This window comes from Lotus japonicus, chromosome 2 (genome assembly GCF_012489685.1).
Source record: "Lotus japonicus ecotype B-129 chromosome 2, LjGifu_v1.2".
NCBI lineage: Eukaryota > Viridiplantae > Streptophyta > Magnoliopsida > Fabales > Fabaceae > Lotus > Lotus japonicus.
In genome coordinates, this window is record NC_080042.1 from 69,533,861 (window position 1) to 69,548,908 (window position 15,048).

Consider the following 15,048-nt stretch of genomic DNA (forward strand, 5'->3'; position numbering starts at 1 on the left):
GTAATATTTATTGTTAGCTCACAAACTGTGAAGAGAAATTCTTAGTTCTTAAACATAGCGGGCTAGGTAACTTTTAGCCGCTAGTTTGGTGTCCCTGAGGGTTAGCTCAAGTGGTAAGAGTTAGGGCACATAAGGGTTAGGAAGGGGAATATCCAAAGTTCGAATCCTAGAAGGGAACTCATTAAGGGTATAAAGTTTTTCTTTTCTATGACATATAACCATTTCTATGGAGTAATATTTATTGTTTCATATGTTTTATTTATGAAGTCATGGGATCTCTTTTTTTATTCAATATTACTTTATACATTATATATTTATTATAAAATAATATTATTTAATTTATAGCAGTAATACCAGTTAGACTACGGTTTGATAACGGTTGAACCAATGAACCATGAACCAGTGTTCTCATCGGTTTGATCACCGGTCCAATTTTAATAACCTTGGTTATTATCATACCTAATACTATCATGTCTGATACTATCAAATCTTATACTATCATATTTGTACCATACTACATACTAATTAAGGAGCCCTCAATAATCATACATTTACGTATTATTTAATAATGTTCAATTCTTTCAAATTTAGTGATTGATACTTATAACATTATACTTAATCTAATTTACTAAGATATAAAATAAAAAGTATATATTTAAATTACGTTATTTCTATTAAAACCAAGCTAAAATACGGTGTATCGACAAGTGTTCACCCAGGTGTAAATGATATCGCCAACCTACTTAAAAAGTGATGGACCGGACATGGAATTTCGACTTTTTCTATAGATATGTTCTCTTACCTCTACCAAAATGTCGGTTATGGTTAACAAATTGCTTTCTTCAGTGGACTTTAATTGTTTACATTAAATCAATGATATGATATATCAGAGCTATTTGTTCAAGCTTTTCCAACCTAAATTTCATCTTTTAATAAAAAAATATTTTTAGAAATTTGTTTTGGATAAAAAATGTAATTATATTTTGTTTCTTGATTATAATTAGAAACTATTTAGGACAGTTTTTCAAAATTAGTACACGTAGTAGAAGAAAAATAAATTTTGCTGAAGTAAAAAAAGTGCTTTTAATGATAATTTAGGGTTCAGAAAAATTACAACACGAACTAGAGTAATTTAACTCATATTTTATCTAGGTCATTTAAATAACCTATAAACTTAAATTTTAAAAGTACTTAAAATATAATTATTTTTAACACGAGTTAAAAATTATTTTTAAGCCTAGACAAACGTATCCTTGTGTCAAAAAAAATTATTATTGGTGGTGGTTTGTTTTTCCCCCCTCTAGCTTTCAAGTGTTCTAATTTAATTTTCAAGAGGAAAAATACTCTTTCATACAAAACAAAAGAGCAAGAAACTCAGGAATACACCAACGTCTTTTGTAAACCGTCAAATCCGCTCAGTTAATTCATCCTAAAATAATACATTCACGTGTTTCGTTTCGTGTTAACAAGTATATTAGAGTAAGCAATGGCCATGTAAAGCTTTATACTAATTAGGCAATTCCTTAAGGTTCCAAAATTGCTTAAGGCCTCAAAAAAGTTTTACCTATATTATATATTTTATTGAGACTTAAAGGAGGTAATGAAACAGTAAAAAATCATGTCATCTTCTTAATTGCAATATGGCAATTAAATGTGAGATCTCAAAAGTGAAGTGTCGGAAGTGAAACTTTAACAATTGTTAGCAATAGTGTTTGAAAATATTAAATTTACATTTTTTCAAAAATTAATAAATAAAATATCATTATTTTTACATTTTCAAAATTAAAAAATTTATTGTGTTTACTCGTAATCAATAGTTTTATTTACTTATATATTTGTAATTTCACTCTTTGTTTTTTCTCTAAATTGTTTCTACCTTGAAGTGAATTATCAAATAAGATACTTAATATTAAAGTGTTGCAAAATCTCTTAGTGTCCTTACGTTTCAAGTTCTCTTAAAACTTTAGATTCTTTTCCAATTGTATATATTATCTATTGAATTTTATTGATAATCCTTGTAACAATTTCTGCTAGAATAAGTTCTTCAAAATTAAAGTTAGTTAAATCAATAATATTGTTACAAGATAGATTGAATAATTAATTATTTTTAAATGTTAGAAATATTTTATTATAAAACTCTAATAAATGATTTTGCAACTCCGAAAACATAAAAGATTAATATAAAAATTAATAATTTATACGATACATTAAATCTCTTTAAAATTCTTATCAAAATAAAATTGCATTAACATTTTCACGTTAGGCTCCAAATTATCTATACACGACCAGGAATTCATTAGGTAATTAAGACTTTAATGAAGTCAATGAAATTTTGCTAATTATGGTATATTTGGGTTTCAAACTCATTGCCACCCTTACTTAAATTACTTAGTATAATATTTTGTTTGTCATTTATCATTTGTTGGCTCTTGGCACTTGGTTTTCTGCCCCTTTTTCGAGGGTGAGTGCAGTAATTTGCATGTGTACGTGACAGCTGAATATTGTGCTATGAAACAAAATTACAACTGATTTTCGAAGACAAATCAGCGGGCACGCTTTGCATGCATGATGCTTCTCACGTCATACGAATGAGAATGAGTGAATGACTACATTTTTTTTAAGTTTCTTCCTTGACTAAGTAATAAAAAAATTGAAGATATTGGTCATAACAAGATTTCTTCAATTCGTTTTCCCATTTCACGTATCCGCTGACGTGTGAAATGTGATGAATAATGTGTGTGGATGATTTTATTTATTTCTCGCACTTATCATGCATGAACAGCATGGTTTATATTGATTAATTAGCTATAGTGAGTCTACAACTAGTTGATCAATGGGTTGTTTGCATGTTATATATATCAGGTTTAATTTCAAATTAATGTTTATTTCACAAATAAATGAGAAGTCATAACATTAATTGTAATTAGACATGGAAATTCAATTCTAATTTCATGGTAACCATACTTCAAATTTAACTACAGTTTTAACTTTAAATAATTCTTGAAATTAATCTTGGTGCTCAACATATTTGTCAAAAACGTTTTTTTATGTCTTTTAATGTAACTTTATATAAAAAAAAACTTAAAAATTGCGTTTTAAGTGAAAAATACTTGCTATAATTGTAGATAAATATAAATGATTTTCAGCTTTTAAAAAAATTACTTATAATAAGATAAATTATTTTCTCAAATGTATAATCACTTTTTATGTTTAAGTAGAGACCGACAGACCATACTTTTTTGTAGCTAATGTTTGGAAATGCAGAAAATTAGCTTTGTTCCCTCCCTCTACCTACCTTTTAGTACTCATTTTGACACAAATATTCCCTCTTTCCATTAACAACCTTCTCAATTTCAAAAAAAAAAAAAAAAACCTTCTCTCTTTCTTAACAATTGAGGATTAGAACTAGCAAGGGTCTTGCACTACATTATAATCCAAAACCTAACTTCGAATTTGTACGTCTTATCTCTTAAATATTCTTCATTATTTTCCCTTCCGTTTATTGTGAGGCTTCAATCTCACACATGATTTTCTCACCAAATAGGTGCTGTACGTCAATGCTAGGGGAAATAAGGAAATAGGGAAATTAGCTACATATGTATTTCTGCCAGGGAGAGTGACCATGGATAATGCCTTGGTTGCTCAAGAGGTAATTCATTATATGAGTAAGTCCACATCAAGACGGGGAAGTTTGGCATTTAAAATTGATTTAGAAACGGCTTATGACAGCGTCTCTTAGTCGTTCCTTCAGGAAACGCTAGTGCTTTTCAATTTTCCACCAAAAAGTAGAGTTGATTATGTGTTGTATTAGCTCTTCAGAAATTTCCTTATTGTGGAATGGAAAGCGTCTTCCTTATTTTAAGCCTGGGAGAGGCCTCCGTCAAGGAGATCCAATATCTCTGTATCTGTTTGTGCTAGTCATGGAACGATTATTAGTTCAAATCCAATTTTTGGTAGATTCTGGAGCCTGGAAACCAGTGAGGGTATCTCAAGGAGGACACCCGATCTCCCATGCATCTGTTCTTTGCATATGATGTTCTCCTCTTCTGTCAGGCGACTGTGGATCAGGTAAATTTGGTTGCTGACACTTTGCAGAAGTTTTGTGTGAGCTCAGGTTTCAAGATTAATCTCCAAAAGTCCAAAGCTATAACTTCCAAGGGCGTGAGGCCGGAGATCAGAGAAGAAATTTTGGGGATTGCTCCAATTCCTTTTGTGCGAAATCTGGGTAGATATATGGGATTCCCTATCAAGGGTGAGAGTATGCGTAAGTCTGATGTGAATTTCCTCCTGGATAATGTCCAGCGCAAGCTGTCATCTTGGAAGTGCAGCATGTTCAACTTGGCGGGCATAACATGTTTGCTAAAGTTTGTTATGGCAGCTATTCCAACTTATCTAATGCAAGTTATTTGGCTGCCTAGATCAATTATTATGGAGCTTAACAAAGCCATGAGAAGGTTTATGTGGTCCAAACAGAAAGGTGGTAGGGGGTGGCATTTGGTTAACTGGACTACTGTAACGGAAGTGAAAGAACATGGTGGGCTTGGAATTCGAGACATGGAAAAGGCTAACACAACCCTCTTGGGAAAGGCAGTGTGGACGTTGATGGATAACATTGGCAAAGTTTGGGTCAAAGTTATGAGGGATAAATATCTGGCCAATTCGTCTATAATGCAAGCTCTTCCGGCCCATAAGAGCAACTCCAACCCACAATTTCTTATCTGGTTTCTTAACACACTATTCAGCACTATTCAGCACTATTCCTGTGGGCCCTGTCTGCCACATCAGACTTAAGAAACTCCTAAGAAACTGAAGCAGATTTTGCTCCAACCCATGGTTTCTTAAATTACTATTTGAAGGGTCACACCCGTGTCCCACCATACAACATAAATTAATAATATTTATTTTCACTCAATTTAGATTTAAAATTTAATACTAAATCAATACTTCAACTTAAAAATAATTTAATTAAAATTAATACGAATTTAATTTAAATTTAATTTTACTTAATATTTAAAACAATTAAATTTAAATATCGGCATGTTAACTTGAAACAAAAATAAAAAAGTACATTGTGTTATTTCTAGCAAAAACAATTTTATTGAATGATAGAAATAAAGACGAAAGAAAATACATGACAATGAAAAATAAGCAACAATACATTTGAAATGAAATACATAATAACACTTGAAAGTTAATTTTCATTATTCTCGTTTTCGGGAAGCTGCCAAATATGCTCCACCAAGTCTGCTTGAAGCTGGTGATGAATTGACCTATCAATTTGATGTGCTCTTCTTTCCAAGATATTTCTAAAAGCGGGAATAGGACCACTTACTACTTCAGCATCCAATATGTCATTATTGACCTGATCATAAACAAAATTACCTCGGTACGTGTTGCGCTCATCTTCAACAATCATGTTGTGCAATATGATGCAAGCATACATTATTGACTTCATCTCATTCGGATGCCAAAAGCGTGATGGACCACGAACTATTGCAAACCGAGATTGGAGAACGCCGAATGCACGTTCAACGTCCTTTCTTGCTCCTTCTTGTCTTTTCGCAAATTTTTGCCTTTTTTCTCCTTGCGGCATTGGGATGGTCTTCACAAATGTAGCCCACGGGGGATATATACCGTCTGCTAGATAGTATCCCATGTTATACATTGTTCCATTCACGCTAAAGTTCACCATGGGAGCATTTCCACTCAAAACCTCATTGAAAACCGGAGATTGATTTAGCACATTAATGTCATTGTTAGAACCTGCAATGCCAAAAAATGCATGCCAAATCCACAAGTCTTGTGATGCCATTGCTTCAAGCATGATTGTGGGCTTTCCATGATCACCTCGGGTGAATTGACCTTTCCACGCAACTGGACAATTCTTCCATTCCCAATGCATACAATCAATAGAACCCAACATACCTGGAAATCCACGAGACTCGCCCCATTGAAGTAAGCGGGTAATGTCTTCCTGGTTCGGGCGCCTCAAGTATGTTTCACCAAATACTGCACACACACCTTCCACAAAATTCTTTAAGCACTCAATTGCAGTACTTTCACCAATTCGAACGTACTCGTCAACACTGTCAGCAGCTGATCCGTACGTCAACATACGAATAGCGGCGGTGCACTTTTGTAATGGTGACATGCCTTGTCTTCCAACTGCATCGACAAACATTAAAAAGTACGGGTCATGAGACCCAAGGGCCCCTACAATTCTGAGGAACACATGCTTTCGCATTCGAAACCTTCGTCGGAAAAGCTCTTCCGTGTACACAGGATTTTCGGAGAAGTAGTCATTCCACAACCGCTCGTTCCCAGCTTCACGATCTCTCTCTATCACCTTTCTTGTTCGCTTGGGCCTAACGGTGTTGGCACGTCGTTGATAAAACTCCATCTCCTCCTGCATCATATCTTCTATAGTCGTGTCATTGATAAGTTCGTCAATGACAACGTCGTAAATGTCCAAGTCGGCCATATTGTTTGGATCCATTCTATGACACAATGAGAAACTATCAGTGTAATTGGATAGGAGGAAGACAATATGAGAGGACAAAACAACTCTTGAATGTTGAGATGAATGAAATATGACATGTATAAATAAGAGAAACAACAACGGCTATATTCTCCAACGGCTATATTCCCCAACGGCTATATTCCCAACGGCTATATTCTCCAACGGCTATATTCCCCAACGGCTATATTCCCCAACGGCTATATTCTCGAACGACTATATTCCCCAACGACTATATAGAACACATAAGTAGAAACGCAGTACACATTAAGAAAAATTCGAATACTGAAATTACAACATTAATGCAGAATACATAAGTAGAAATGCTAAAATTACAACACTAATGCAATACACATAAGTAGAAATGTTAAAATTACAATACTAATGCAGAATCAATAAGTAGAAATGCTAAAATCACAACATTGGCACACGCTAAGAAAGACAACAACAAGAATTAAGACATTCCTAGTTCTTTCATGGCGAATTCAACTAGGCGCTGATGCGTTGCTAACTGCACCTCGTTCATTTCAGATGTGTCCTCCATAAGGATATCTTTGTATTCCTTCAATAACCGCGCCTTTTAAAGTTTGTTTTTTTCCTTTTTCACCTCCAGTTCTTCAGTCTTGAGCTTCTCAAAACTCGCAAGGAATCCCAGTTTAGCTTTCCCGATGGCTATCATCTCGGAGTTAGGAACATAATCGAGATCACTTGAAGCTGTGTCTCCTACTTTGGCCTTCCTTTTCTGGTTCTTTTTTCCCAACGGGCGGGTTGCTGGTTGTGTGGCCTCATATTCGTCGCCCTCAATTGATGCACTCCGGTCAGACGATGTTGCATACACCCCATCTCCTGACTTCTTCTGCCTCGTTGAACTGGTTGTCATAAATGTTCCCTTCCACTTTGGTTCATCCTTCACCAACCGCCATTCATTCTCATGTTTGAAATCTTTACCCGTATCTACATGATATAATTGATGCGCCGTAGCCATGATGTCCTTATCTGAGTGTCCACTTTTCCAATGATTGACGGCTTTAGTGTGGCAACCGACAAATTTTTGAAGATCAGCATTCAATTTATTAAAATGAGATTTCAGGGATAACCATGTCCTCGAAGGAGAGGCATCGTCGCGGTACTCCTCATATTGGGCTCGAATCTTATTCCAGAACAAATCTGACTTTTGCTCATTTCCCACGATCCGATCGGTAGAAACGTTGAGCCATGATTGAAGAAGAAGTATATTATCTTTACCACTCCATTTGGTGCGTTTCTTTCCGGATTCTTCAAGATCAATATCATCTAGACCCCGTTGAGTAGAAAATTCAGGCTCATCGGGCATAGCCTCACATTGTGTACTTGAGACTTTTGAACTACTGCTGCTACCAGTAGGAGGTGCTTGGTATTGTGGTGGATACATGCAATATTGTGGATTGTTTGGATAAGACATTTGTGGTGGATATGGTCCCATTTGACCCTGAGGTTGGTTTTGATGGTAGAACGATTGTGGAAACATTTGATACGAAGGATTTTGAACATTACCACCGGTGTGAGGAGGTTGGTTTTGAGGGTGACACATCTGCGGATGTTGGCTTTGTGGTTGATACATTTGCGGATGTGGGTTTTGTTGTTGGAACATCGGCATAGGTTGGCTTTGCGGGCGAATCATCTGCGAATGTTGGTTTTGTTGTTGGAACACCATCATAGGTTGGCTTTGCGGGTGAATCATCTGCGGAGATTGGTTTTGTGGCGGAAACATAGGCGAAGGTTGCAAACCTTCACTTGTAGGAGGTGTTTCATTGTCGAGCAGTGGATAGTATTGCTCATAAGGATTAGACATTTTGAGAAATTTGAGAATTTTTGGACAAGAGAGAAATTGTGGGAGTAAATGCTAGTGTTTCAAATGCTAGTGTATAAGGTAAAGAAGCTGGGAATTGAAGGTTAAATAGTGGTTTGGGCCAATGAATGCGATACTTGTTGTTGCTAATACTATATATAAGGTAAATATGCTGAGAATTGAAAAAAACGGTAAGAAAACCGGTCAATTCAAAAAAATTAAAAAAAAAAAGCCCAAACGGGCAGAAAACCGGCTCCAGCCGGTCTAAACCGGTCTGGACCGGTCCATAACGGTGGGATGACCGGCTCAGCCGGTCACCCACTATAAATACATTTTCTTTTCTCCCATCTTCAGAACCCTAGCCGCTCCTCACCCTCACCCTTCTTCCTCCTAACCCTCAAGCTCTCTCCTTCACCTTCTTCTTCCTCAAGCCCCTCCAAACGACCTCCACCGGCAACAAACACCCACCACCGCCATCTCCACCTCTGTCCCTCCTCTCTATCTCTCTCACCCACTCGCTCTCTCTTTCTCCTCTCCTGTTCCTGTTCGCGATCTCCTCTCTCGGTATCACTCACGCTCGCAGGAAGAAGAAGAGTCACGATCCACCTCAAAAAGCCAGGCTCCGCCACAATCCGCCGCCAAACAGCCATGCTCCAGGCCTAACGCCCCCAACCCGCCACCCTCCGGCCACGATCCGGCAACCACCGGCCTTGTTTCATCGTATCAAGGCCTTCAATCTCGCAAAGAAGCTTCCTTTCCTCACATGCAAAGTGATCTGAGGTGAGTTCGTGTTGTTTTCTCTTTGTTTTGTTGATTTTCGTTTGTTCATGACCCTTCTATTGAAACTCTCTCATCTCCCTTTGCAGATCAGAGCTTCTGAGTCAAGATTTGGATTATGATTTTTGTTTTGTTTTTTTTTTCATGTAAATTTTAACCTCTGGTCTGTAAATTTGAGGTTCTGTTCATGTAAATTTATTGCAAAAAAATTATGTTCATGTTCAATTTCATCTTCTTGCCTTCTGTTTTCCATTCTGTTGTTTTCCCACTGAAATCAGTTGGGTTTCGGTGAGAGAAAATATCATTTTTTAACTTAAGAAACCAAAAAGCATAGTTGCTTGCAGAAGCAACCATGCACTGTAGCTAAGAAACTGAACCTGCCTTTTCAGCAAGCTCCAATGTTGAAAAAAATAAGAAACCGTATCTTAGCAACTCCAGCTGGGTTAAGAAACCAGCGTTGGAGTTGCTCTAAGGTCCTTCATTACAAAAAAAACGGTGGATCATTAAAAAGACGGTCCATCAATAAATTAGTATTATTATAATAAAAGCTTAAATATATTTTCATTTTTTTATAAATATATCAACAACTTTGATCAGAGAAAGTTGAATCAATCATTCAGGTTTAAACTTTGGAAGCAGGGGTTAGAAAAACTTAAACTCCTCGGTTAGCTGTTTTATGACTAACTGTGAGTCACAAACTATAAAAAATTTAAGGAAACGTAATCTCAGGATAAAGGCTTCAGACTTAATCTGGTTAATTATTTGAGTAATTGGCTGGAAATTGTTTGGTGAGTCTCTTAGAACGTCCTTATTATATATGGGCTTCCGACTCTACTCAAGACACTTCAAAGAGCTCTTAGTTAGTCGCTAGTGAGAGTTTTGGTAAAAGTGGCTTGGTAACGACTAAGGTGAATATGGAACAATGAAGTAAATAAATGAATAAAGAGTGAAACTTTAAAGGATAAAGGTAAAGTCAATAACTAGAAAGTTAAGAAGAGCATACAGGAAAAAGTAAAGTATGAGAAATTTGTAATTTGTATTGATTGGTTTGAATTGTGTGTTACAAATGACTCATAGGGTGAATTCAAGCTGAATGCAACGTTTAAAAGGCACGCATACCATAAATTAACCATGTCTATTATACACGCCTTTATCTAAATTGTGGTTCTCATATGCTCACATTACTCTATCCTAATCAGTTGAAGTCTTGGTCTTCCTAATTAACGTATAATCGGTTGACCCCAGTACTCTATACTCAGAATTCATATAATTTAGGAAGTGGATTCATTTCCATCTTTTATATCAGAAAACCTTAGAAATTACATGAATATTATGAATATATTATCTATTCTAAGTCCCCCCATTATGCTTGCCTAAAATATTCAACTTGTACGAAGTCGTTTTTATGCATCGACTCTTGATTCTAGGTTGTCTTCTTGAAATGACTAACGACTAACATCCATTGGACTAATAATGGCTCAACTTTATATTAGCTTTATGATTGTTTTGTGCCAACAACTATAAAATGTATCATTTGGTATTATATGTTATTTACAATATGCTCCTTCTGTATTAAAATTAATTTTTGGGGAAATATTTTTAATTTGTGAATAAACCTCTCTTAAAATAAATAATAAACAATTCAAAATTCAAAGTTTTTTTAATTAAAAAAGTGATAATAGTATATAATAACTGATTAATAAATATATAGCAAACATTTTTTATTAAATCATATTTTCTTACGGATTAAGTGATGAAATTCTTTTGTTAGGGATAATTATCAATTCTATGTCAAAATTCATGCAAAACTAAAATGTTAGTGACGAATTAGTGATAGAATATTTAATTTTAGAAATATCTGTCACTACTTTGGTCACTAAATACGTCAAAAATAAAATTGGTGCATTTTTATCAAATCTTTCACTAAAATCGTTGTTAGCTATAGACTTTTTTTTTTTGAAATGTAGTTTGTTAGCTATAGACTTTAATCCGTGACAAAATTACATTTTTAGTAGTTTACCTGTCATCGACATTAACATATATAAAAAGCAATAATGAATTGGTTTGAAGACGCTTTCAATGCCATTAAAAAAAGAGGTCCCAATTAGTTGATTCTAGAAAGTAGAATCAACTATCGTTAGCACGAGAAATACCTTATAGGCTTATACTACTATATTGGGATTAAGATTATGTGGTTGTCTTACTTGTCTAGCTGGGTGTGTTCATATAACATTCATCTTGACATAGCGATATCATATGAGACGATGGCTTCAATAATTCAAATTTTGTGGTTCTCAACTCCACATAATTTATTGTGTGGTACAACTTTGTAGCAATGGCAAGTAGTTAGTAGCTACATTTTGAGTTTTAAAACGAAACCTACAACTACAACACAAGACAGAATGATATGCAAGTGCATGTGGAGATTTAGCTAGCTCCAAGGTTTTGTCTGCGGTGTACCGTACCGATATACTGTTTGTAACTTGTAAATTCCAAGTTGCAATTATGTGTAATAAAGGTTGTAACACTACAAGAAAACGTATAGTTAGCAGCGGTCATTCTGCGGCGGTTACGCATAAACCATCGCAAAATGTAAAACTGAGGCACTTTTTCAGGCGATTTAGCCAGCCGCCGCAGTTTTCGTGCAATTTGCGGCGGTTTGGGTCAATTAGTGGCGGTTCTCTGACATTTTGCAGCGGTTAAACCAGAGGCGGTTTAACTAGCCGTCGCAGAGTGAAATCTGAAAACTCTAAGTTTAAACCCACCCCACCTCTCTTTTTCCCTATCAGATCGTGATTTCCACCTTTGCTTCTTCTCACCTTCGCCATTTCCACCTTGAGCCAAAATATCCCTCATTATTGCAGAAACATGGCTTGCAGAATGAGGGATATTTTGGCTCAAATCGTTGCAAGCCATGTTTTTGCAATAAAGAAGATTCATCAGAAAAACTCACTGCTGAAGACACAGGGTCACAGGAACAAATAGAATTCACTGATGAAGGAACAAAATCAGCAGAACAATAGGCTTACATATGTGTGACAAACTATATGGTATCTCACCAACTATGTTGTTAGAACTCACATCCCTAAATAAACCAGAATATGGAAACAAGTAAGTCACATATGTTTACAGTGAAACAGAACAACTTGAACTATATACACAATTACTTACATAATAATATGCATTATGATTATATTTCCTCTATGTGTACTTCTTTACACTAAAATTACCATAGAACTCACCGCAGAAGGATGCTCCACTAATACTGTGATTCAATTCAACTAAGCCTTAAAGAAGGTTGTGTAGTTCATTTTCTCTACACAATTATTCAACCACTGGAAAACAAGCAAAAGCAATTATTCAACCACTGGAATATGCCAGAACAAAAAAGAATAGCCTGACAAATATTGACTAGCAATGGTGATTAAACCCTTTAACACAGCAATTTTTGACTAGTTATGGCAAATTTTTCGTTATGAATAAGAAATGTAAACAAACCAAAATTTGTTCAATGCATATAAGTTCAATCCAGTGTGCCTGATAAGGAATAAAAACAATGAAATTTAAACCTCTATGTAGTTTATCAGGAAGCAAACAGAGTTCAAGATCACAATTCATGATGTAATTGGGTATATTGATCAAAGAAGAGATGAACCCTAAATCTTTACCTGATTCAATTGTCATTGGAAGATAGAGCTTGCCAATGGAGAAAGAGAAAATCGCGATTCAAATCTGGTGGAGAAGAAAGGCAAATCCCGATTCAATCCATGGCTGAGGAGCAGAGAAGATCGATCCAAATTTGGTGGAGAAGAAAAGAGAATCGCAATTCAATCCATGGCTGAGAAGCAGAGAAGATCTATCCAAATCAAGTGGAGAAGAAAAGGGAATCGTGATTCAATCCATGGTTGAGAAGTGAGAAGCAGTGAAGGTGGAAATCGCGAAGGTGAGAAGCAACGAAGGTGGAAATGGCGAACGTGAGAAAATCGCGATCTAATAGGGAAAAAGAGAGGTGGGGTGGGTTTAAACTTAGGGTTTTCAGATTTCACTCTGCGGCGGCTGGTTAAACCACCTCTGGTTTAACCGCTGCAAAATGTCAAAGAACCGCCACTAATTGACCCAAACCACCGCAAATTGCACGAAAACTGCGGCGGTTGGCTAAATCGCTTGAAAAAGCGCCTCAGTTTTACAATTTGCGGCGGTTTATGCGTAATCGCCGCAGAATTACCGCCGCTAACTGTCCGTTTTCTTGTAGTGCACTGCCCACGATCATCACGCAGCAAACCTCCAGTACCCATGGAATCTTCGCTACTACCGTAACTTCCATCCACATTGAGCTTAAGTGTTCCCGTTGGCAGACACTCCCACCTCAAGGGCACAAGTTCACCATCATCCGAAGCTGCTACTCCCCTCCTACACTGACGAAATTCCTCATAATCATGATGAATTCTCCTCAGGGTTTCCTGAACAGTCCAAGGAGGCTCCTAAAAAAATTATATTGTTTCGCCATTTCCATATGTTCCGAAGAGCTGCTAAGAACAAGTTACCATGGACACCCCTCGACATGATATCCACCCAAGTCCCTACATTTCCCTGATTGAACCCACCCCACGAGTAGGCTCCCAAGCGCAGCCAAATCTCCCTTGCATGAGGGCACTCACGTAGACAGTGAGCAACATTTTCCTCCAGATCTGAACAACCTCCACAGACTGCGGACGCAACTATATGACATCTGAAACGATGGCTATTAGTTGGCAGAGCCTCAAGAACCGTTTGCCAAATGAAAATCCGAATCTTCTCTGGCACCGCAAGCTTCCAAATCCAATGATATTTTCGACCTCCATACCTATCTCTGTTACTTGCATTGAGTCAATCATAGGCCCCCTTGACCGTATATCTCCCTGTGCTCCCTGGTTCCCACACCCAACCATCCCTTTGATTCGAAATCAGTTGCGGTTTGATGTGGTGCAACCTAAGAAGGGCCGGTTCAGGCAGAGCAGTGTACACCTGATCCAAAACCCATTGACCTTGGTTAATTAGATTTCCCAAGGTGAGTTGAGTATCTGCTATGTTCACGAATGGCACATGGCTCGCTATCTTCCCCATACTACTCCAATCATCGTACCACAACGACGTTGTACCAGTTCCCAATCTAAAATTAAAGCCCTCACACAGACTATCCTTGGCTTTAAGCAAACCTTTCCACACTGGGGAAGCATTAGAGCAACTCCAACGCTGGTTTCTTAACTCAGCTGGAGTTGCTAAGATACGGTTTCTTATTTTTTTCAGCATTGGAGCTTGCTGAAAAGGCAGGTTCAGTTTCTTAGCTACAGTGCATGGTTGCTTCTGCAAGCAACTATGCTTTTTGGTTTCTTAAGTTAAAAAATGATATTTTCTCTCACCGAAACCCAACTGATTTCAGTGGGAAAACAACAGAATGGAAAACAGAAGGCAAGAAGATGAAATTGAACATGAACATAATTTTTTTGCAATAAATTTACATGAACAGAACCTCAAATTTACAGACCAGAGGTTAAAATTTACATGAAAAAAAAACAAAACAAAAATCATAATCCAAATCTTGACTCAGAAGCTCTAATCTGCAAAGGGAGATGAGAGAGTTTCAATAGAAGGGTCATGAACAAACGAAAATCAACAAAACAAAGAGAAAACAACACGAACTCACCTCAGATCACTTTGCATGTGAGGAAAGGAAGCTTCTTTGCGAGATTGAAGGCCTTGATACGATGAAACAAGGCCGGTGGTTGCCGGATCGTGGCCGGAGGGTGGCGGGTTGGGGGCGTTAGGCCTGGAGCATGGCTGTTTGGCGGCGGATTGTGGCGGAGCCTGGCTTTTTGAGGTGGATCGTGACTCTTCTTCTTCCTGCGAGCGTGAGTGAGACCGAGAGAGGAGATCGCGAACAGGAACA

The 15,048-nt window shown here is 36.9% G+C and overlaps 1 protein-coding gene across 1 annotated transcript; it reads right to left on the minus strand.

The window, feature by feature from the left end:
* Positions 1-5,059: 5,059 nt before the first annotated feature.
* Positions 5,060-6,643, minus strand: LOC130735594 (uncharacterized). The gene has a single exon (XM_057587530.1). The coding sequence runs from the start codon at positions 6,494-6,496 to the stop codon at positions 5,192-5,194; it is 1,305 nt and encodes a 434-aa protein (XP_057443513.1). The 5' UTR covers positions 6,497-6,643; the 3' UTR covers positions 5,060-5,191.
* Positions 6,644-15,048: the final 8,405 nt, after the last annotated feature.